This window comes from Ranitomeya imitator, chromosome 10, assembly GCF_032444005.1.
Source record: "Ranitomeya imitator isolate aRanImi1 chromosome 10, aRanImi1.pri, whole genome shotgun sequence".
NCBI classification, from domain to species: Eukaryota; Metazoa; Chordata; class Amphibia; order Anura; family Dendrobatidae; genus Ranitomeya; species Ranitomeya imitator.
In genome coordinates this window covers 142,192,298-142,218,178 of record NC_091291.1, presented here as the reverse complement: position 1 = coordinate 142,218,178, position 25,881 = coordinate 142,192,298, and the positions used below count along the sequence as shown (strand labels likewise).

General features: G+C 53.4%; 1 protein-coding gene across 1 annotated transcript in view; it reads right to left on the bottom strand.

The window, feature by feature from the left end:
* The window catches only part of TMEM218 (transmembrane protein 218), a 36,376-nt gene extending 11,667 nt beyond the window's left edge, over positions 1 to 24,709 (bottom strand). The window contains exons 1-2 of the mRNA XM_069740849.1: positions 24,611 to 24,709; positions 8,758 to 8,868 (exon numbers count right to left, since the gene is read on the bottom strand). Coding sequence (XP_069596950.1) covers positions 8,758 to 8,867 — 110 coding nt within the window. The 5' untranslated portion in view covers position 8,868; positions 24,611 to 24,709. The remainder of the gene's footprint in view (positions 1 to 8,757; positions 8,869 to 24,610) is intronic.
* Positions 24,710 to 25,881: the final 1,172 nt, after the last annotated feature.

Sequence of the window (25,881 nt, the reverse complement as noted above, 5' to 3'; positions counted from 1 at the left end):
ATCTATGGAACCGTGTCGCCACCTTTGGCAGATATGCTGGGTCTGGTCTAAGGACTACTCTGTCTGACAAGATTTCAGTGTATGGAGGAGCTCTGGAAAGTGCCTGTATATCCCCTATCCTGCGAGCTGAGGTTATGGCGATCAGGAAGGCTGTCTTAAGTGTCAACATTTTGATCGAGGCCTCCTGCAGAGGTTCAAAGGGGGGTTTAGTTAGAGAGGACAGAACTAAATTTAAATCCCATGGAACTGTTCTGTCTTTATGCAGTGGTGTAGATCTACTAACTGCCTTCATAAACCTCGCTATCCAGTAGTTATTCGCTATATTACAGGAAAACAGGGCACCTAAAGCTGAGACCTGTACCCTAAGGGTACTAGGAGAGAGTTTCAACTCGAACCCCTTCTGTAGGAACTCTAGGATTTGTTGTACTGGCACCCCGTCTTGGATATTAAACTTTGAACAAGACAAGAACTTTCTCCAAGTCCTAGAGTAGATTTTCGTAGTTACTTGCTTTCTACTCTTTAGGAGCGTCTCCACCAAGTTTGGAGAGAAGCCTTTTCCCACTAATAGTGACCGTTCAAACACCATGCCGTCAAATGGAGCCCCGTCACTTGTGGATGGGAGATCGGTCCCTGCGAAAGCAAGTTTGGGATCTCTGGCAGTACCCAGGGGACCGCTACAGACATTGTCTTGAGCCAGGCAAACCAGGTTCTTCTGGGCCAAAAGGGGGCGATAAGGATGACTTTCGCTCGATCCTCCCTGATTTTCCTCACCACTAGAGGTATCAGGTTCAGTGGTGGGAAAGCATAGGCTAGTGGAAAATCCCATTTCATGAGAAACGCGTCTACCGCCAGGGGATTCTCCCTGGGATTTAGGGAGCAAAAAAGTTTTACTTTTCTGTTGTTTCTGGTGGCGAATAGATCCACCACTGGTTGACCCCATCTGCGGACGACAAGATTGAAAATGTCCTCGTTGAGAGACCACTCTCCCTGTTTTAACACATTTCGGCTGAGGAAATCTGCTGCCACATTTTCTTTTCCTTTGATGTGAAGAGCTGTCAAAGATAGAAAATTGAGCTCTGCCACCTGGAACAACCGATCCGTGATCTGCATTAAAGTTTCGGAACGAGTTCCCCCTTGCCGGTTTATGTAAGCGACCGCCACTCTGTTGTCCGACAGAATTCTGACGTGCTGGCCCTGCAGATATACGAGGAATTTTTTAACAGCCAGTTCAACCGCCAACAACTCTCTTTGATTTGATGAAAATGTTGTGAAGGGTTCCCACTGTCCCTGGACCACCATGTCCCCCATATAGGCTCCCCACCCTGAAGAGCTGGCATCCGTGGTTATCACGTGGGTGACATCTATCATCCAGGGAACCCCTGCTGATAAATTTTGTTTATCTAGCCACCATCTAAGGGAATTCAATGTTATCGGCCTCAATGTCAATTTTCCATTCAATGCGCCTCCTAAGGCTCTGTCATGGAACAGGACTTCATTTTGTAGGGACCTGGTGTGGAACTGAGCCCACTTAACTGCTGGGATGCAAGATGTGAGTGACCCAAGTAGAGACATTGCTTGCCTAAGTGTCATGGAAGGTGTATTGATTGCTCTTAATACAAAACTCTGAATTTGGTCCATTTTCTCTATAGGGAGGAGACACTGCTGTGTCACTGAATTCAACATTAACCCCAGGAATTTTTGAACATTTAGGGGCTGTAATTTAGATTTTTCAAAGTTTATGATCCAACCCAACCGTTCTAGTTTGGTTTTAGCAATCTCCCATTGTGACAGACAATGATCTACCGAGTTACCTACAATGAGGAAATCGTCTAAGTAGGGGACTATAAGGATATTTGACTCTCTTAAATGCGCCATAACTTCCGCAATTATTTTAGTAAACACCCTAGGTGCCGAGGTGATCCCAAAGGGGAGCGCTCTGAATTGAAAATGTCGAATCCTACCCCCCATTAGTATCGCTACCCTCAGGTATCGTTGGAAATCAGCATGAATGGGTACATGATAGTAGGCATCTTTCAAATCCACTACTACCATGAAACAGTTGTTGAAAAGCATTTTTATTGCCGAATTGATGGACTCCATTTTGAAAGTATGTTTCACCAAAAACTTATTGAGACCCTTAAGATTTATAATGGTCCTGTAAGATTTATCAGGCTTCTGGATTAGGAACAGGGGAGAGTAAAACCCTTCCCCTGCCTGAGAATACGGCACTTCTACCAAAACATTTTTGGAACAGAGAGTCCTCACTTCCTCTTCTAGGGCGAATTGTTCAGTGGGAGATGAGCGCCAGGGTGTTAACCTAAATTTGTCCTGTGGAATATGAACAAATTCCAGCTTGAGACCATGGGAAACAGTGTCTTTTATCCAAACGCTGTTTGTGATTTTCGACCACTCTGCCGAGAAATGCAATAGTCTCCCTCCCACTGGAATTGCCAGTCATTGGTCTTGTTTTTTATTTTCCGTCTGGTTACGGCGAAACATGAGACCTGTACCTCGCTTTCGCCTATCCTCCCATCTGGGACGATCTCTCCCTGGTGAAAAGGCTCGCTTTCCTCCCCGGTTGAACCTTCTTTTGTTGAAGGGACGACGGTATGGATTGAACAGGTTGGGAAACTTTTTCTTATCATCTCCTGCTTTCTCCAGGAGTTCATCCAGGGTAGGACCAAATAAATATTCGCCTTTACAAGGGATAGCGCAGAGCTTCGCTTTTGCCTGCATATCCCCCGGCCAGCATTTCAGCCATAGGGCTCTCCTTGCAGCATTAGAAAGTCCTGCTGCTCTAGCTGCCAACTTTACGGAGTCAATTGAGGCGTCTGATAAAAAAGCCGCCCCCTCCTGGATTACAGGTAATGCTGAGAGAATGGACTCTCTAGAGGCCCCTTGTTTTAATTGGGTCTCCAACTGGTCCAGCCAGACCATCATTGACCTTGCCGTGCAGGTTGAAGCTACCGCAGGTCTTAAGGAGCCAGCTGCCATCTCCCAGGTTCCCTTCAGGAAGGTATCCACTTTCCTATCCAGGGGGTCTTTAAGTGTTCCCATATCTTCAAATGGGAGAGAAGATCGTTTAGCTACCTTGGCAATTGCTGCATCCAGCTTGGGTGCTTTCTCCCAGTTACCTACTGCTGGGTCATCAAAAGGGTATCGGCGTTTTTGCGCAGGTGGTAAGGAGCCTTTTCTCTCAGGTTTCCTCCATTCCCTATTAATAAGATCTTGTATTTTCTCATTTAAAGGAAACACTCTGCGCTTCTTTTGCTCCAATCCACTGAACATCATTTGTTCTTTGGATAGTTGAGGCTTGGGTTCCGATATACCCATTGTGCCTCTGACCGCCTTTACCAATTTGTCTATCCTTTCTAGGGGTAGGCAAAACCGAGCAGCGTCTTCTTCCGAAGAGGAGGATGATGCTGCTGAATTGTCTGATTCTTCGGACTTGTCCTTTTCCACAGACGAATCAGATGCCCACTCAGTTCTCTGCCTAGAACCTCCTGACTGTGAAAGGTTTTTAAAAGACTCTTTAACCTCCATTCTAATCATCTCCTTGAGACTGGCCGTAATAGAGGAGGATTCTTCGGCTACCTACGGGGATAAGTAAGGTAGACTAGAGTGTAAAATCTACATGCTATACCCCCTCCCCTCCTTCCAGAACCTCACCGTCTGCTGGATACAGGGGTCACATAGTTTTTTAGGGTGTGAGTCAGGCAAGGGAACCCCGCAGATGGCACATTCCCTATGCTTCGCCTTACTGACGTTTTTCCTTCCCTGCATAAAACACATGAGGGGAGACTAGTCACTAAGTGAACTTTCTCGAAGATCACTTACCAGTGGCTGCTCACACCCAGAAATACCGAAGCACGAGGGGGATCCTTTTTGACTGACCCTCCAGACCCCTGTCTGGAGGAGCTTCTGCGGCCCGAACCATCGCTCCTTTTTTCATGTTCCTTCTCCTTGGGTTTCTGGGATGCTTGTTCCAGCAGCACAACCTGCTGATCCTGATCTGAATCCATTTTCAGTAAATTGGAGCCAGAACCCGGGAACATGCTGCTGGAGCCGCCTTATAAGGCCCCTCCTTCGGTCAGCGCACCTTGCCCAGCTTGTTTGTTTAATTTTCCCGCCCCCCCGCAGCTGTGGGGAATCAATCGTCGCTCCGGAGGGATTGCGGCATGATCTCCGGTGGGCGCCGCCATCTTGGAGCCCCCGCGCATGCGCAGGAGCTCACCGATCCGGAAGACGTCGCCGGCTCCGCCCCCCGACGTCACCACAGCTTACAGCGCTTCCTGTCAGCGCTGCAGCTCTCGTGGAACGCCGAGGCCGGCCAGCTACGATCCGATCGGCGCCCCCCAGATGCCGCCGCGCTCCCCCCTGCTCCAGAGAGACCCACAGCCCACGGGAAGGGCGACTTACCAGACGCTGGCCCCGGAGACCGGACACCCCCTGGCGACCGCTCCTCGCTGCCTAGTCACCGCCGTGCCGCCCTGCCAGGGCCACCGTGACTACTTCAGGTACCCGCACCGGCCGAAGTGGGAGACCCTCTCGCCACCAGAATCGGTCCGGCCGGCCTGGACTCCTGTAGTTTCTATAGGCATCCAGTCCCTTCAGGAACAGGAAACCAACAGATGCATGGGGAGAGGTGCCGCCCTTTTGTATCTGTAGGTTTCCTGTTCCTTAAGGGCGGATCCCCTCTCTCGTGTGCTGTCATGGGAGTCCGAATAAAAAGCATCTTTCCCAAGATTTCTTTACAATCTGACATTCGGTCCCTGGAGACTTACTCGCTTGCCATGTGGATACCATGAGGTCTAAACTGCTTTGATGAGTCAGCTATAATTCCATAAGGAGCTATGGAGATACTATACATTGTAGCTGTACATTGTGTATATTTCCGAGATCCCCAGAACATGGCGAATGCCCGGCTGGGTCTCAACCTGTTCTATCACGCAGGGGTATGAAGATGCACAGAATAGCCAGTAAAAACGGATAGCAATGCGGTGTTTGGTCTTAACGCATAGTGGGGACTCGGCTGGATCTGATGGCACCAGAACTTCCTCCCTAGGACTGTCTATTAAAGAATTATTATGACTTTGCTTAGGTTTTGGAGCTTTTAGCTGCCAGAGGCAACAGGAGATTTAGGTTCAGCCCAGATGGCAGGAAGGGAGTGACCCAAAAGTTAGTGTAAGGCTATGTGGTCCCTCTCACTGGTAAGCTTGCTGGTCAATTTGAAAGTGGGTGCTGTGTCAAGTAACATGCTGAACAGGGAGACATCCGGCGGCCCTTGCTCCATGCCGCCCAGCACCCACACAGACGAACATCAACCCAGTAATTGACATATGCTCCTTATACCTTTTGTCCTACCACGATCTGTATTTGCATATCTGACCATTGTATATGTATAACAATTGTGTACATAGTGTATTGTCTAGTGTACCCGACCATTGTATATGTATAACCATTGTGTACATAGTGTATTGTCTAGTGTACCCGACCACTGTATATGTATAACCATTGTGTACATAGTGTATTGTCTAGTGTACCCGACCATTGTATATGTATAACCATTGTGTACATATTGTATTGTCTAGTGTACCCGACCATTGTATATGTATAACCATTGTATACATAGTGTATTGTCTAGTGTACCCGACCACTGTATATGTATAACCATTGTATACATAGTGTATTGTCTAGTGTACCCGACCACTGTATATGTATAACCATTGTGTACATAGTGTATTGTCTAGTGTACCCGACCACTGTATATGTATAACCATTGTATATGTATAACCATTGTATACATAAAGTATTGTCTAGTGTACCCGACCACTGTATATGTATAACCATTGTATATGTATAACCATTGTGTACATAGTGTATTGTCTAGTGTACCCGACCATTGTATATGTATAACCATTGTATACATAAAGTATTGTCTAGTGTACCCGACCATTGTATATGTATAACCATTGTGTACATATTGTATTGTCTAGTGTACCCGACCATTGTATATGTATAACCATTGTATACATAGTGTATTGTCTAGTGTACCCGACCATTGTATATGTATAACCATTGTATACATAGTGTATTGTCTAGTGTACCCGACCACTGTATATGTATAACCATTGTATACATAGTGTATTGTCTAGTGTACCCGACCACTGTATATGTATAACCATTGTATACATAGTGTATTGTCTAGTGTACCCGACCACTGTATATGTATAACCATTGTATACATAGTGTATTGTCTAGTGTACCTGACCATTGTATATGTATAACCATTGTGTACATAGTGTATTGTCTAGTGTACCCGACCATTGTATATGTATAACCATTGTGTACATAGTGTATTGTTTAGTGTACCCGACCATTGTATATGTATAACCATTGTATACATAAAGTATTGTCTAGTGTACCCGACCACTGTATATGTATAACCATTGTGTACATAGCGTATTGTCTAGTGTACCTGACCATTGTATATGTATAACCATTGTATACATAAAGTATTGTCTAGTGTACCCGACCACTGTATATGTATAACCATTGTGTACATAGCGTATTGTCTAGTGTACCTGACCATTGTATATGTATAACCATTGTGTACATAGCGTATTGTCTAGTGTACCCGACCACTGTATATGTATAACCATTGTATACATAAAGTATTGTCTAGTGTACCCGACCACTGTATATGTATAACCATTGTGTACATAGCGTATTGTCTAGTGTACCCGACCACTGTATATGTATAACCATTGTGTACATAGTGTATTGTCTAGTGTACCTGACCATTGTATATGTATAACCATTGTATACATAAAGTATTGTCTAGTGTACCCGACCACTGTATATGTATAACCATTGTGTACATAGTGTATTGTCTAGTGTACCCGACCATTGTATATGTATAACCATTGTATATGTATAACCATTGTATACATAGTGTATTGTCTAGTGTACCCGACCATTGTATATGTATAACCATTGTGTACATAAAGTATTGTCTAGTGTACCCAACCACTGTATATGTATAACCATTGTATACATAGTGTATTGTCTAGTGTACCCGACCATTGTATATGTATAACCATTGTGTACATAGTGTATTGTCTAGTGTACCCGACCACTGTATATGTATAACCATTGTGTACATAGTGTATAGTCTAGTGTACCCGACCATTGTATATGTATAACCATTGTATACATAGTGTATTGTCTAGTGTACCCGACCACTGTATATGTATAACCATTGTATACATAGTGTATTGTCTAGTGTACCCGACCACTGTATATGTATAACCATTGTATACATAGTGTATTGTCTAGTGTACCCGACCACTGTATATGTATAACCATTGTATACATAAAGTATTGTCTAGTGTACCCGACCACTGTATATGTATAACCATTGTGTACATAGTGTATTGTCTAGTGTACCCGACCACTGTATATGTATAACCATTGTATACATAAAGTATTGTCTAGTGTACCCGACCATTGTATATGTATAACCATTGTGTACATAGTGTATTGTCTAGTGTACCCGACCACTGTATATGTATAACCATTGTATACATAGTGTATTGTCTAGTGTACCCGACCATTGTATATGTATAACCATTGTGTACATAGTGTATTGTCTAGTGTACCCGACCATTGTATATGGATAACCATTGTGTACATAGTGCATTGTCTAGTGTACCCGACCATTGTATATGTATAACCATTGTATACATAGTGTATTGTCTAGTGTACCCGACCATTGTATATGGATAACCATTGTGTACATAGTGTATTGTCTAGTGTACCCGACCATTGTATATGTATAACCATTGTATACATAGTGTATTGTCTAGTGTACCCGACCATTGTATATGGATAACCATTGTGTACATAGTGTATTGTCTAGTGTACCCGACCATTGTATATGTATAACCATTGTATACATAGTGTATTGTCTAGTGTACCCCACCATTGTATATGTATAACCATTGTGTACATATTGTATTGTCTAGTGTACCTGACCATTGTATATGTATAACCATTGTGTACATAGTGTATTGTCTAGTGTACCCGACCACTGTATATGTATAACCATTGTATACATAAAGTAATGTCTATCGTGCCCTTAAGGTGATTAAATATATAATTTCATCTTGAGCTGCTCTTTTATATTGTTCCACGTCCGTTTCTCGGCTTAACTTTCCATGCTACTGGGGCTGGTTTCTGGCCCAATATAATCCTGTTAGCGGATCTCAGTCCTACCGGGCTAGCAGCGCTCAGTTTCACTGGCGCTAGTGAAAAGTGCTTCTCAGCCTGTCAGGGTTGTGAGCGAGTGTGAAGCCACGTCAGTGACTGCATGGGCCACATCCTCTCTCACTCCCTGTGCCTCCCTGGACCCGTGTGGACGGGGTGTGTGTCTGGTCTGTGTGTGTAAAATTGCACCAAGTTGACCTTAGGTGTCCCCAGCGGGTGCAGACCGTCACGTTGGGACAAGCGAGGAGACCATACCACGTGATCTCGCGGATGTAATAGTGATGTTAGGCGGGGTGGCGAGAGCGTCACATGTGGTGGCAGTGGAAGGATTCTGCGTGATTTCTCTGCTGTCATCCATCACAAGTACTGTCTGACATGGCTGCTGGACCAGGTCCTGTGAAGCGATCTGCATCATCGTTATTTAGGGAGCACATGACCATGACTGCTTCAGTAATACAGACTCTTATTAGCGAGAACCATGGATCTTACCGCGCTGCTCCGGACGCTCGAGACAGAACGATGCACATCAGCAGGGTGACCACCCAGATCACAGCGATCACAAAGACCCCGGTGCCCACGCCGAGGACCGTGGAGGCCATCCTATGGGAGAGCACACAGATGTAAGGTTATTCTGCAGCAGAATATTCATTGTCCGTGTTCCTTCTGCCATCCCCGGCCGCGCGTCTCCGGATCGGACCTGTCTTATAGGGATATAAAGCTGTTAGTTCGGGGCAGAGGACGGTGAGAAATGTGACTAACATGAAATGTAAAATACGACTGAGCACGGACACGTGGACGTAACGCGGCCGCGCTCAGACCAGGCGGAGGGGTCCGAAGCCGCCACAGACGCAGACGTCGTGCACGTCATGCTGCAATGTCACAGAAATAATTCTTAGCAAACCCCCCATTATAAGAGGCTGCTGGACACTGACACTATGGAGCATTACTGGGGTGTCACATTAAAGCGCCACCTCCAGACAGAGGCCTGTCACATTAGAGCGCCACCTCCAGACAGAGGCCTGTCACATTAGAGCGCCACCTCCAGACAGAGGCCTGTCACACTAGAGCGCCACCTCCAGAGGCCTGTCACACTAGAGCGCCACCTCCAGACAGAGGCCTGTCACATTAGAGCGCCACCTCCAGACAGAGGCCTGTCACATTAGAGCCACCTCCAGACAGAGGCCTGTCACATTAGAGCGCCACCTCCAGAGGCCTGTCACATTAGAGCGCCACCTCCAGAGGCCTGTCACACTAGAGCGCCACCTCCAGACAGAGGCCTGTCACATTAGAGCGCCACCTCCAGACAGAGGCCTGTCACATTAGAGCCACCTCCAGACAGAGGCCTGTCACATTAGAGCGCCACCTCCAGAGGCCTGTCACATTAGAGCGCCACCTCCAGAGGCCTGTCACACTAGAGCGCCACCTCCAGACAGAGGCCTGTCACATTAGAGCGCCACCTCCAGACAGAGGCCTGTCACACTAGAGCGCCACCTCCAGACAGAGGCCTGTCACATTAGAGCCACCTCCAGACAGAGGCCTGTCACATTAGAGCGCCACCTCCAGAGGCCTGTCACATTAGAGCCACCTCCAGAGGCCTGTCACATTAGAGCCACCTCCAGACAGAGGCCTGTCACATTAGAGCGCCACCTCCAGACAGAGGCCTGTCACATTAGAGCGCCACCTCCAGACAGAGGCCTGTCACATTAGAGCCACCTCCAGACAGAGGCCTGTCACATTAGAGCGCCACCTCCAGACAGAGGCCTGTCACATTAAAGCACCACCTCCAGACAGAGGCCTGTCACATTAGAGCGCCACCTCCAGACAGAGGCCTGCCACATTAGAGCGCCACCTCCAGACAGAGGCCTGTCACATTAAAGCACCACCTCCAGACAGAGGCCTGTCACATTAGAGCGCCACCTCCAGACAGAGGCCTGTCACATTAGAGCGCCACCTCCAGACAGAGGCCTGTCACATTAGAGCGCCACCTCCAGAGGCCTGTCACATTAGAGCCACCTCCAGACAGAGGCCTGTCACATTAGAGCGCCACCTCCAGACAGAGGCATGTCACATTAGAGCGCCACCTCCAGACAGAGGCCTGTCACATTAGAGCGCCACCTCCAGAGGCCTGTCACATTAGAGCCACCTCCAGACAGAGGCCTGTCACATTAGAGCGCCACTTCCAGACAGAGGCATGTCACATTAGAGCCACCTCCAGACAGAAGCCTGTCACATTAGAGCCACCTCCAGACAGAGGCCTGTCACATTAGAGCGCCACCTCCAGAGGCCTGTCACATTAGAGCGCCACCTCCAGACAGAGGCCTGTCACATTAGAGCGCCACCTCCAGAGGCCTGTCACATTAGAGCCACCTCCAGACAGAGGCCTGTCACATTAGAGCGCCACTTCCAGACAGAGGCCTGTCACATTAGAGCGCCACCTCCAGACAGAGGCCTGTCACATTAGAGCCACCTCCAGACAGAGGCCTGTCACATTAGAGCGCCACTTCCAGACAGAGGCCTGTCACATTAGAGCGCCACTTCCAGACAGAGGCCTGTCACATTAGAGCGCCACTTCCAGACAGAGGCCTGTCACATTAGAGCCACCTCCAGACAGAGGCTTGTCACATTAGAGCGCCACCTCCAGACAGAGGCCTGTCACATTAGAGCGCCACCTCCAGACAGAGGCCTGTCACATTAGAGCCACCTCCAGAGGCCTGTCACATTAGAGCCACCTCCAGACAGAAGCCTGTCACATTAGAGCCACCTCCAGACAGAGGCCTGTCACATTAGAGCGCCACCTCCAGAGGCCTGTCACATTAGAGCCACCTCCAGAGGCCTGTCACATTAGAGCCACCTCCAGACAGAGGCCTGTCACATTAGAGCGCCACCTCCAGAGGCCTGTCACATTAGAGCCACCTCCAAACAGAGGCCTGTCACATTAGAGCGCCACCTCCAGACAGAGGTCTGCCACATTAGAGCGCCACCTCCAGACAGAGGCCTGTCACATTAAAGCACCACCTCCAGACAGAGGCCTGTCACATTAGAGCGCCACCTCCAGACAGAGGCCTGTCACATTAGAGCGCCACCTCCAGACAGAGGCCTGTCACATTAGAGCGCCACCTCCAGAGGCCTGTCACATTAGAGCCACCTCCAGACAGAGGCCTGTCACATTAGAGCGCCACCTCCAGACAGAGGCATGTCACATTAGAGCGCCACCTCCAGACAGAGGCCTGTCACATTAGAGCGCCACCTCCAGAGGCCTGTCACATTAGAGCCACCTCCAGACAGAGGCCTGTCACATTAGAGCGCCACCTCCAGACAGAGGCATGTCACATTAGAGCGCCACCTCCAGACAGAGGCCTGTCACATTAGAGCGCCACCTCCAGAGGCCTGTCACATTAGAGCCACCTCCAGACAGAGGCCTGTCACATTAGAGCGCCACTTCCAGACAGAGGCATGTCACATTAGAGCCACCTCCAGACAGAAGCCTGTCACATTAGAGCCACCTCCAGACAGAGGCCTGTCACATTAGAGCGCCACCTCCAGAGGCCTGTCACATTAGAGCGCCACCTCCAGACAGAGGCCTGTCACATTAGAGCGCCACCTCCAGAGGCCTGTCACATTAGAGCCACCTCCAGACAGAGGCCTGTCACATTAGAGCGCCACTTCCAGACAGAGGCCTGTCACATTAGAGCGCCACCTCCAGACAGAGGCCTGTCACATTAGAGCCACCTCCAGACAGAGGCCTGTCACATTAGAGCGCCACTTCCAGACAGAGGCCTGTCACATTAGAGCGCCACTTCCAGACAGAGGCCTGTCACATTAGAGCGCCACTTCCAGACAGAGGCCTGTCACATTAGAGCCACCTCCAGACAGAGGCTTGTCACATTAGAGCGCCACCTCCAGACAGAGGCCTGTCACATTAGAGCGCCACCTCCAGACAGAGGCCTGTCACATTAGAGCGCCACCTCCAGACAGAGGCCTGTCACATTAGAGCCACCTCCAGAGGCCTGTCACATTAGAGCGCCACCTCCAGACAGAGGCCTGTCACATTAGAGCGCCACCTCCAGACAGAGGCCTGTCACATTAGAGCGCCACCTCCAGACAGAGGCCTGTCACATTAGAGCGCCACCTCCAGAGGCCTGTCACATTAGAGCCACCTCCAGACAGAGGCCTGTCACATTAGAGCGCCACTTCCAGACAGAGGCATGTCACATTAGAGCCACCTCCAGACAGAAGCCTGTCACATTAGAGCCACCTCCAGACAGAGGCCTGTCACATTAGAGCGCCACCTCCAGACAGAGGCCTGTCACATTAGAGCGCCACCTCCAGACAGAGGCCTGTCACATTAGAGCGCCACCTCCAGAGGCCTGTCACATTAGAGCCACCTCCAGACAGAGGCCTGTCACATTAGAGCGCCACCTCCAGAGGCCTGTCACATTAGAGCCACCTCCAGACAGAGGCCTGTCACATTAGAGCGCCACTTCCAGACAGAGGCCTGTCACATTAGAGCGCCACTTCCAGACAGAGGCCTGTCACATTAGAGCGCCACCTCCAGATAGAGGCCTGTCACATTAGAGCGCCACCTCCAGGCAGAGGCCTGTCACATTAGAGCGCCACCTCCAGAGGCCTGTCACATTAGAGCCACCTCCAGACAGAGGCCTGTCACATTAGAGCGCCACCTCCAGACAGAGGCATGTCACATTAGAGCGCCACCTCCAGACAGAGGCCAGTCACATTAGAGCGCCACCTCCAGAGGCCTGTTACATTAGAGCCACCTCCAGACAGAGGCCTGTCACATTAGAGCGCCACTTCCAGACAGAGGCATGTCACATTAGAGCCACCTCCAGACAGAGGCCTGTCACAGAGCGCCACCTCCAGAGGCCTGTCACATTAGAGCGCCACCTCCAGACAGAGGCCTGTCACATTAGAGCGCCACCTCCAGAGGCCTGTCACATTAGAGCCAACTCCAGACAGAGGCCTGTAACATTAGAACGCCACTTCCAGACAGAGGCCTGTCACATTAGAGCGCCACTTCCAGACAGAGGCCTGTCACATTAGAGCGCCACTTCCAGACAGAGGCATGTCACATTAGAGCCACCTCCAGACAGAGGCCTGTCACATTAGAGCGCCACCTCCAGAGGCCTGTCACATTAGAGCCACTTCCAGACAGAGGCCTGTCACATTAGAGCGCCACTTCCAGACAGAGGCCTGTCACATTAGAGCCACCTCCAGACAGAGGCTTGTCACATTAGAGCGCCATCTCCAGACAGAGGCATGTCACACTAGAGCGCCACCTCCAGACAGAGACCTGTCACATTAGAGCGCCACCTCCAGACAGAGGCCTATCACATTAGCGCGCCACCTCCAGACAGAGGCCAGTCACATTACAGCCACCTCCAGACAGAGGCCTGTCACATTAGAGCGCCACCTCCAGAGACCTGTCACATTAGAGCGCCACCTGCAGACAGAGGCCTGTCACATTAGAGCGCCACCTCCAGACAGAGGCCAGTCACATTACAGCCACCTCCAGACAGAGGCCTGTCACATTAGAGCCACCTCCAGAGGCCTGTCACATTAGAGCGCCACCTCCAGACAGAGGCCTGTCACATTAGAGCGCCACCTCCAGACAGAGGCCTGTCACATTAGAGCGCCACCTCCAGACAGAGGCCTGTCACATTAGAGCGCCACCTCCAGACAGAGGCCTGTCACATTAGAGCGCCACCTCCAGACAGAGGCCTGTCACATTAGAGCGCCACCTCCAGAGGCCTGTCACATTAGAGCCACCTCCAGACAGAGGCCTGTCACATTAGAGCCACCTCCAGAGGCCTGTCACATTAGAGCCACCTCCAGAGGCCTGTCACATTAGAGCGCCACCTCCAGACAGAGCCCTGTCACATTAGAGCGCCACCTCCAGACAGAGGCCTGTCTCATTAGAGCACCACCTCCAGACAGAGGCCTGTCACATTAGAGCGCCACCTCCAGAGGCCTGTCACATTAGAGCCACCTCCAGACAGAGGCCTGTCACATTAGAGCGCCACTTCCAGACAGAGGCATGTCACATTAGAGCCACCTCCAGACAGAAGCCTGTCACATTAGAGCCACCTCCAGACAGAGGCCTGTCACATTAGAGCGCCACCTCCAGACAGAGGCCTGTCACATTAGAGCGCCACCTCCAGACAGAGGCCTGTCACATTAGAGCGCCACCTCCAGACAGAGGCCTGTCACATTAGAGCGCCACCTCCAGACAGAGGCCTGTCACATTAGAGCGCCACCTCCAGAGGCCTGTCACATTAGAGCCACCTCCAGACAGAGGCCTGTCACATTAGAGCGCCACCTCCAGACAGAGGCATGTCACATTAGAGCGCCACCTCCAGACAGAGGCCTGTCACATTAGAGCGCCACCTCCAGAGGCCTGTCACATTAGAGCCACCTCCAGACAGAGGCCTGTCACATTAGAGCGCCACTTCCAGACAGAGGCATGTCACATTAGAGCCACCTCCAGACAGAAGCCTGTCACATTAGAGCCACCTCCAGACAGAGGCCTGTCACATTAGAGCGCCACCTCCAGAGGCCTGTCACATTAGAGCGCCACCTCCAGAGGCCTGTCACATTAGAGCGCCACCTCCAGACAGAGGCCTGTCACATTAGAGCGCCACCTCCAGAGGCCTGTCACATTAGAGCCACCTCCAGACAGAGGCCTGTCACATTAGAGCGCCACTTCCAGACAGAGGCATGTCACATTACAGCCAACTCCAGACAGAAGCCTGTCACATTAGAGCGCCACCTCCAGAGGCCTGTCACATTAGAGCCACCTCCAGACAGAGGCCTGTCACATTAGAGCGCCACTTCCAGACAGAGGCCTGTCACATTAGAGCGCCACCTCCAGACAGAGGCCTGTCACATTAGAGCGCCACCTCCAGACAGAGGCCTGTCACATTAGAGCGCCACCTCCAGACAGAGGCCTGTCACATTAGAGCCACCTCCAGAGGCCTGTCACATTAGAGCGCCACCTCCAGACAGAGGCCTGTCACATTAGAGCACCACCTCCAGACAGAGGCCTGTCACATTAGAGCGCCACCTCCAGACAGAGGCCTGTCACATTAGAGCGCCACCTCCAGAGGCCTGTCACATTAGAGCCACCTCCAGACAGAGGCCTGTCACATTAGAGCGCCACTTCCAGACAGAGGCATGTCACATTAGAGCCACCTCCAGACAGAAGCCTGTCACATTAGAGCCACCTCCAGACAGAGGCCTGTCACATTAGAGCGCCACCTCCAGACAGAGGCCTGTCACATTAGAGCGCCACCTCCAGACAGAGGCCTGTCACATTAGAGCGCCACCTCCAGAGGCCTGTCACATTAGAGCCACCTCCAGACAGAGGCCTGTCACATTAGAGCGCCACCTCCAGAGGCCTGTCACATTAGAGCCACCTCCAGACAGAGGCCTGTCACATTAGAGCGCCACTTCCAGACAGAGGCCTGTCACATTAGAGCGCCACTTCCAGACAGAGGCCTGTCACATTAGAGCGCCACCTCCAGACAGAGGCCTGTCACATTAGAGCGCCACCTCCAGGCAGAGGCCTGTCACATTAGAGCGCCACCTCCAGAGGCCTGTCACATTAGAGCCACCTCCAGACAGAGGCCTGTCACATTAGAGCGCCACCTCCAGACAGAGGCATGTCACATTAGAGCGCCACCTCCAGACAGAGGCCTGTCACATTAGAGCGCCACCTCCAGAGGCCTGTCACATTAGAGCCACCTCCAGACAGAGGCCTGTCACATTAGAGCGCCACTTCCAGACAGAGGCATGTCACATTAGAGCCACCTCCAGACAGAGGCCTGTCACATTAGAGCGCCACCTCCAGAGGCCTGTCACATTAGAGCGCCACCTCCAGACAGAGGCCTGTCACATTAGAGCGCCACCTCCAGAGGCCTGTCACATTAGAGCCAACTCCAGACAGAGGCCTGTAACATTAGAGCGCCACTTCCAGACAGAGGCCTGTCACATTAGAGCGCCACTTCCAGACAGAGGCCTGTCACATTAGAGCCACCTCCAGACAGAGGCTTGTCACATTAGAGCGCCATCTCCAGACAGAGGCCTGCCACATTAGAGCGCCACCTCCAGACAGAGGCCTGTCACATTAGAGCGCCACCTCCAGACAGAGGCCTGTCACATTAGAGCGCCACCTCCAGACAGAGGCCTGTCACATTAGAGCGCCACCTCCAGACAGAGGCCTGTCACATTAGAGTGCGCCACCTCCAGAGGCCTGTCACATTAGAGCCACCTCCAGACAGAGGCCTGTCACATTAGAGCGCCACCTCCAGACAGAGGCATGTCACATTAGAGCGCCACCTCCAGACAGAGGCCTGTCACATTAGAGCGCCACCTCCAGAGGCCTGTCACATTAGAGCCACCTCCAGACAGAGGCCTGTCACATTAGAGCGCCACTTCCAGACAGAGGCATGTCACATTAGAGCCACCTCCAGACAGAGGCCTGTCACATTAGAGCGCCACCTCCAGAGGCCTGTCACATTAGAGCCACTTCCAGACAGAGGCCTGTCACATTAGAGCGCCACTTCCAGACAGAGGCCTGTCACATTAGAGCCACCTCCAGACAGAGGCTTGTCACATTAGAGCGCCATCTCCAGACAGAGGCATGTCACACTAGAGCGCCACCTCCAGACAGAGACCTGTCACATTAGAGCGCCACCTCCAGACAGAGGCCTATCACATTAGCGCGCCACCTCCAGACAGAGGCCTGCCACATTAGAGCGCCACCTCCAGAGGCCTGTCAGATTAGAGCGCCACCTCCAGACAGAGGCCTGTCACATTAGAGCGCCACCTCCAGACAGAGGCCTGTCACATTAGAGCCACCTCCAGAGGCCTGTCACATTAGAGCGCCACCTCCAGACAGAGGCCTGTCACATTAGAGCGCCACCTCCAGACAGAGGCCTGTCACATTAGAGCGTCACCTCCAGACAGAGGCCTGTCACATTAGAGCGCCACCTCCAGACAGAGGCCAGCCACATTAGAGCCACCTCCAGACAGAGGCCTGTCACATTAGAGCCACCTCCAGAGGCCTGTCACATTAGAGTGCCACCTCCAGACAGAGGCCTGTCACATTAGAGCGCCACCTCCAGAGACCTGTCACATTAGAGCGCCACCTGCAGACAGAGGCCTGTCACATTAGAGCGCCACCTCCAGACAGAGGCCAGTCACATTACAGCCACCTCCAGACAGAGGCCTGTCACATTAGAGCCACCTCCAGAGGCCTGTCACATTAGAGCGCCACCTCCAGACAGAGGCCTGTCACATTAGAGCGCCACCTCCAGACAGAGGCCTGTCACATTAGAGCGCCACCTCCAGACAGAGGCCTGTCACATTAGAGCGCCACCTCCAGACAGAGGCCTGTCACATTAGAGCCACCTCCAGACAGAGGCCTGTCACATTAGAGCCACCTCCAGACAGAGGCCTGTCACATTAGAGCGCCACTTCCAGACAGAGGCCTGTCACATTAGAGCCACCTCCAGACAGAAGCCTGTCACATTAGAGTCACCTCCAGACAGAGGCCTGTCACATTAGAGCGCCACCTCCAGACAGAGGCCTGTCACATTAGAGCGCCACCTCCAGACAGAGGCCTGTCACATTAGAGCGCCACCTCCAGACAGAGGCCTGTCACATTAGAGCGCCACCTCCAGAGGCCTGTCACATTAGAGCCACCTCCAGACAGAGGCCTGTCACATTAGAGCGCCACCTCCAGAGGCCTGTCACATTAGAGCCACCTCCAGACAGAGGCCTGTCACATTAGAGCGCCACTTCCAGACAGAGGCCTGTCACATTAGAGCGCCACCTCCAGACAGAGGCCTGTCACATTAGAGCCACCTCCAGACAGAGGCCTGTCACATTAGAGCGCCACCTCCAGACAGAGGCCTGTCACATTAGAGCGCCACCTCCAGACAGAGGCCTGTCACATTAGAGCGCCACCTCCAGAGGCCTGCCACAGTAGAGCGCCATCTCCAGACAGAGGCATGTCACATTAGAGCGCCATCTCCAGACAGAGGCCTGTCACATTAGAGCGCCACCTCCAGACAGAGACCTGTCACATTAGAGCGCCACCTCCAGACAGAGGCCTGTCACATTAGAGCGTCAGCTCCAGACAGAGGCCTGTCACATTAGAGCGCCTCCTCCAGACAGAGGCCTGTCACATTAGAGCACCACCTCCAGACAGAGGCCTGCCACATTAGAGCGCCACCTCCAGACAGAGGCCTGTCACATTAGAGCGCCACCTCCAGACAGAGGCCTGTCACATTAGAGCGCCACCTCCAGACAGAGGCCTGTCACATTAGAGCGCCACCTCCAGACAGAGGCCTGTCACATTAGAGCGCCACCTCCAGACAGAGGCCTGTCACATTAGAGCGCCACCTCCAGAGGCCTGTCACATTAGAGCCACCTCCAGAGGCCTGTCACATTAGAGCGCCACCTCCAGACAGAGGCCTGTCACATTAGAGCGCCACCTCCAGACAGAGGCCTGTCACATTAGAGCCACCTCCAGACAGAGGCCTGTCACATTAGAGCGCCACTTCCAGACAGAGGCCTGTCACATTAGAGCGCCACCTCCAGACAGAGGCCTGTCACATTAGAGCGCCACCTCCAGAGGCCTGTCACATTAGAGCCACCTCCAGACAGAGGCCTGTCACATTAGAGCGCCACTTCCAGACAGAGGCTTGTCACATTAGAGCGCCACCTCCAGACAGAGGTCTGTCACATTAGAGCCACCTCCAGACAGAGGCCTGTCACATTAGAGCGCCACCTCCAGACAGAGGTCTGTCACATTAGAGCCACCTCCAGACAGAGGTCTGTCACATTAGAGCGCCACCTCCAGACAGAGGCCTGTCACATTAGAGCGCCACCTCCAGACAGAGGTCTGTCACATTAGAGCGCCACCTCCAGACAGAGGCCTGTCACATTAGAGCGCCACCTCCAGACAGAGGCCTGTCACATTAGAGCGCCACCTCCAGACAGAGGCCTGTCACATTAGAGCGTCACCTCCAGACAGAGGCCTGCCCCATTAGAGCGCCACCTCCAGACAGAGGCCTGTCACATTAGAGCGCCACCTCCAGACAGAGGCCTGTCACATTAGAGCGCCACCTCCAGACAGAGGCCTGTCACATTAGAGCGCCACCTCCAGACAGAGGCCTGTCACATTAGAGCGTCACCTCCAGACAGAGGCCTGCCCCATTAGAGCGCCACCTCCAGACAGAGGCCTGTCACATTAGAGCGCCACCTCTAGACAGAGGCCTGTCACATTAGAGCGCCACCTCCAGACAGAGGCCTGTCACATTAGAGCGCCACCTCCAGACAGAGGCCTGTCACACTAGAGCGCCACCTCCAGACAGAGGCCTGTCACATTAGAGCGCCACCTCCAGACAGAGGCCTGTCATATTAGAGCCACCTCCAGACAGAGGCCTGTCACATTAGAGCGCCATCTCCAGACAGAGGCCTGTCACATTAGAGCACCACCTCCAGACAGAGGCCTGTCACATTAGAGCGCCACCTGCAGACAGAGGCCTGTCACATTAGAGCGCCACCTCCAGACAGAGGCCTGTCACATTAGAGCGCCACCTCCAGACAGAAGCCTGTCACATTAGAGCGCCACCTCCAGACAGAGGCCTGTCACATTAGAGCGCCACCTCCATACAGAAGCCTGTCACATTAGAGCGCCACCTCCAGACAGAGGCCTGTCACATTAGAGCGCCACCTCCAGACAGAGGCCTGTCACATTAGAGCCACCTCCAGACAGAGGCCTGTCACATTAGAGCGCCACCTCCAGACAGAGGCCTGTCACATTAGAGCGCCACCTCCAGACAGAGGCCTGTCACATTAGAGCCACCTCCAGAGGCCTGTCACATTAGAGCGCCACCTCCAGACAGAGGCCTGTCACATTAGAGCCACCTCCAGACAGAGGTCTGTCACATTAGAGCGCCACCTCCAGACAGAGGCCTGTCACATTAGAGCGCCACCTCCAGACAGAAACCTGTCACATTAGAGCGCCACCTCCAGACAGAGGCCTGTCACATTAGAGCGCCACCTCCAGACAGAGGTCTGTCACATTAGAGCGCCACCTCCAGACAGAGGCCTGTCACATTAGAGCGCCACCTCCAGACAGAAGCCTGTCACATTAGAGCGCCACCTCCAGACAGAGGCCTGTCACATTAGAGTGCCACCTCCAGACAGAGGCCTGTCACATTAGAGCCACCTCCAGACAGAGGCCTGTCACATTAGAGCGCCACCTCCAGACAGAGGCCTGTCACATTAGAGCGCCACCTCCAGACAGAGGTCTGTCACATTAGAGCGCCACCTCCAGACAGAGGCCTGTCACATTAGAGCCACCTCCAGACAGAGGCCTGTCACATTAGAGCGCCACCTCCAGAGAGAGGCCTGTCACATTAGAGCGCCACCTCCAGACAGAAGCCTGTCACATTAGAGCGCCACCTCCAGACAGAGGCCTGTCACATTAGAGCGCCACCTCCAGACAGAGGTCTGTCACATTTGAGCGCCACCTCCAGACAGAGGTCTGTCACATTAGAGCGCCACCTCCAGACAGAGGTCTGTCACATTAGAGCGCCACCTCCAGACAGAGGTCTGTCACATTAGAGCGCCACCTCCAGACAGAAGCCTGTCACATTAGAGCGCCACCTCCAGACAGAGGCCTGTCACATTAGAGCGCCACCTCCAGACAGAGGCCTGTCACATTAGAGCGCCACCTCCAGACAGAGGTCTGTCACATTAGAGCGCCACCTCCAGACAGAGGCCTGTCACATTAGAGCGCCACCTCCAGACAGAGGTCTGTCACATTTGAGCGCCACCTCCAGACAGAGGTCTGTCACATTAGAGCGCCACCTCCAGACAGAGGTCTGTCACATTAGAGTGCCACCTCCAGACAGAAGCCTGTCACATTAGAGCGCCACCTCCAGACAGAGGCCTGTCACATTAGAGCGCCACCTCCAGACAGAGGCCTGTCACATTAGAGCGCCACCTCCAGAGGCCTGTCACATTAGAGCCATCTCCAGACAGAGGCCTGTCACATTAGAGCGCCACCTCCAGACAGAGGCCTGTCACATTAGAGCGCCACCTCCAGACAGAGGCCTGTCACATTAGAGCGCCACCTCCAGAGGCCTGTCACATTAGAGCCATCTCCAGACAGAGGCCTGTCACATTAGAGCGCCACCTCCAGACAGAGGCCTGTCACATTAGAGCGTCACCTCCAGACAGAGGCCTGTCACATTAGAGCGCCACCTCCAGACAGAGGCCTGTCACATTAGAGCGCCACCTCCAGACAGAGGCCTGTCACATTAGAGCGCCACCTCCAGACAGAGGCCTGACACATTAGAGCGCCACCTCCAGACAGAGGACTGTCACATTAGAGCGTCACCTCCAGACAGAGGCCTGTCACATTAGAGCGCCACCTCCAGACAGAGGACTGTCACATTAGAGCGCCACCTCCAGACAGAGGCCTGTCACATTAGAGCGCCACCTCCAGACAGAGGCCTGTCACATTAGAGCGCCACCTCCAGACAGAGGACTGTCACATTAGAGCGCCACCTCCAGACAGAGGCCTGTCACATTAGAGCGCCACCTCCAGACAGAAGCCTGTCACATTAGAGCGCCACCTCCAGACAGAGGACTGTCACATTAGAGCGCCACCTCCAGACAGAGGCCTGTCACATTAGAGCCACCTCCAGACAGAGGCCTGTCACATTAGAGCCACCTCCAGACAGAGGCCTGTCACATTAGAGCCACCTCCAGACAGAGGCCTGTCACATTAGAGCGCCACCTCCAGACAGAGGCCTGTCACATTAGAGCGCCACCTCCAGACAGAAGCCTGTCACATTAGAGCGCCACCTCCAGACAGAGGCCTGTCACATTAGAGCGCCACCTCCAGACAGAGGCCTGTCACATTAGAGCCACCTCCAGACAGAGGCCTGTCACATTAGAGCGCCACCTCCAGACAGAGGCCTGTCACATTAGAGCGCCACCTCCAGACAGAGGTCTGTCACATTAGAGCGCCACCTCCAGACAGAGGCCTGTCACATTAGAGCCACCTCCAGACAGAGGCCTGTCACATTAGAGCGCCACCTCCAGAGAGAGGCCTGTCACATTAGAGCGCCACCTCCAGACAGAAGCCTGTCACATTAGAGCGCCACCTCCAGACAGAGGCCTGTCACATTAGAGCGCCACCTCCAGACAGAGGTCTGTCACATTTGAGCGCCACCTCCAGACAGAGGTCTGTCACATTAGAGCGCCACCTCCAGACAGAGGCCTGTCACATTAGAGCGCCACCTCCAGACAGAAGCCTGTCACATTAGAGCGCCACCTCCAGACAGAGGCCTGTCACATTAGAGCGCCACCTCCAGACAGAGGCCTGTCACATTAGAGCCACCTCCAGACAGAGGCCTGTCACATTAGAGCGCCACCTCCAGACAGAGGCCTGTCACATTAGAGCGCCACCTCCAGACAGAGGTCTGTCACATTAGAGCGCCACCTCCAGACAGAGGCCTGTCACATTAGAGCCACCTCCAGACAGAGGCCTGTCACATTAGAGCGCCACCTCCAGAGAGAGGCCTGTCACATTAGAGCGCCACCTCCAGACAGAAGCCTGTCACATTAGAGCGCCACCTCCAGACAGAGGCCTGTCACATTAGAGCGCCACCTCCAGACAGAGGTCTGTCACATTTGAGCGCCACCTCCAGACAGAGGTCTGTCACATTAGAGCGCCACCTCCAGACAGAGGTCTGTCACATTAGAGCGCCACCTCCAGACAGAGGTCTGTCACATTAGAGCGCCACCTCCAGACAGAAGCCTGTCACATTAGAGCGCCACCTCCAGACAGAAGCCTGTCACATTAGAGCGCCACCTCCAGACAGAGGCCTGTCACATTAGAGCGCCACCTCCAGACAGAGGCCTGTCACATTAGAGCGCCACCTCCAGACAGAGGTCTGTCACATTAGAGCGCCACCTCCAGACAGAGGCCTGTCACATTAGAGCGCCACCTCCAGACAGAGGTCTGTCACATTTGAGCGCCACCTCCAGACAGAGGTCTGTCACATTAGAGCGCCACCTCCAGACAGAGGTCTGTCACATTAGAGTGCCACCTCCAGACAGAAGCCTGTCACATTAGAGCGCCACCTCCAGACAGAGGCCTGTCACATTAGAGCGCCACCTCCAGACAGAGGCCTGTCACATTAGAGCCACCTCCAGAGGCCTGACACATTAGAGCGCCACCTCCAGACAGAGGCCTGACACATTAGAGCGCCACCTCCAGACAGAGGCCTGTCACATTAGAGCGCCACCTCCAGACAGAGGCCTGTCACATTAGAGCGCCACCTCCAGAGGCCTGTCACATTAGAGCCATCTCCAGACAGAGGCCTGTGACATTAGAGCGCCACCTGTGACATTAGAGCGCCACCTCCAGACAGAGGCCTGTCACATTAGAGCGCCACCTCCAGACAGAGGCCTGTCACATTAGAGCGCCACCTCCAGAGGCCTGTCACATTAGAGCCATCTCCAGACAGAGGCCTGTCACATTAGAGCGCCACCTCCAGACAGAGGCCTGTCACATTAGAGCGTCACCTCCAGACAGAGGCCTGTCACATTAGAGCGCCACCTCCAGACAGAGGCCTGTCACATTAGAGCGCCACCTCCAGACAGAGGCCTGTCACATTAGAGCGCCACCTCCAGACAGAGGCCTGACACATTAGAGCGCCACCTCCAGACAGAGGACTGTCACATTAGAGCGTCACCTCCAGACAGAGGCCTGTCACATTAGAGCGCCACCTCCAGACAGAGGACTGCCACATTAGAGCGCCACCTCCAGACAGAGGCCTGTCACATTAGAGCGCCACCTCCAGACAGAGGCCTGTCACATTAGAGCGCCACCTCCAGACAGAGGACTGTCACATTAGAGCGCCACCTCCAGACAGAGGCCTGTCACATTAGAGCGCCACCTCCAGACAGAAGCCTGTCACATTAGAGCGCCACCTCCAGACAGAGGACTGTCACATTAGAGCGCCACCTCCAGACAGAGGCCTGTCACATTAGAGCCACCTCCAGACAGAGGCCTGTCGCTGAACCACAGTGATTCTCAGAACATTAGGGGGAAGAAGTGTTTCCATAGGAACCAATATGGCAATAACGTTCGATCTCAGTCCTACACCAGGAAAATGTCGGTTGCTAGGGGTGACCGCGCGGTTCACATGCTGCCTCAGTGCCCGATATCACAGAGCTGTAGTGTCCGTGTTTCCCCGGATCAGGAGCCCTCCCGGGACACCGCAGCACCGCTCACCCGCTCCCCGGTATCAGCAACCGCTTTGGTTGTTGCAGGCTCGGTGTAGTACTGGAAACGCAGTGTAGCCAATGCAAACTGACGTCACATCAGTCCTCTTGCCGCCTGTCCAATCACAGGCGCAGTCTTATCGCGTCCTCGGTCTGCGGTTGGCTGAGGTGCGTCTCCTTGGTAACCCTGGATTGCGGTGGTCACTCAGGCCTGGGGGTCCGCACTGAGCGCCGGACGGAGGGTGAGGAGGAGGCGGCCGCTCCTCTGTATAATCCATCATTGTAGTCAGAAACCTTCCTGCTGACACTGTGCAGACACAGCGGCGACAATCACCGTGCGGCTCCGGATCCCAACAGTGCGGAGCGCGACTGTAATCGTTTTTGCCGCTGCGCTTCCGCAGCTGTTTTCCATGCAGGGTACAGTACAATGTACCCTATGGAAAACAGGAACCGCTGTGCACATGTTCCTGAATTTAAAAAAAAAAGCCGCGCTGAATAGCTGCGGGAAAAAATTAGTACCATGTCACTTGTTTTTTCGGAGCCGCAGCGGTTCTGCACCCATAGACCTCCATTGTGAGGTCAAACCCGCAGTAAAACCCGCAGATCAAAAATATATCTGCGGGTTTTACTGCGGTTTGTGGTGCCGAATCGCTGCAGCAGGAAGTGCGGGGAAGCGGGCGGAAGTGCGTGGGCGGAGTGTGGCTGCCCCGATCCCCCCCCCCCCCGTGCTCCGATGCCCCTCCCCCCCCGTGCTCCGATGCCCCTCCCCCCCCGTGCTCCGATGCCCCTCCCCCCCCGTGCTCCGATGCCCCTCCCCCCCGTGCTCCGATGCCCCTCCCCCCCCGTGCTCCGATGCCCCTCCCCCCCGTGCTCCGATGCCCCCCCCCCGTGCTCCGATGCCCCCCCCCCGTGCTCCGATGCCCCCCCCCCGTGCTCCGATGCCCCCCCCCGTGCTCCGATGCCCCCCCCCGTGCTCCGATGCCCCCCCCGTGCTCCGATGCCCCCCCCGTGCTCCGATGCCCCCCCCCCGTGCTCCGATGCCCCCCCCGTGCTCCGATGCCCCCCCCCCCGTGCTCCGATGCCCCTCCCCCGTGCTCCGATGCCCCTCCCCCGTGCTCCGATGCCCCCCCCGTGCCCTAATCTCCCCCCCTTATACTTACCCGGCCTCCCGATGTCCGGCCGGCCGTCTTCTCCCTGGGCGCCGCCATCTTGCAAAATGGCGGGCGCATGCGCAGTGCGCCCGCCGAATCTGCCGGCCGGCAGATTCGCTCCAAAGTGCAT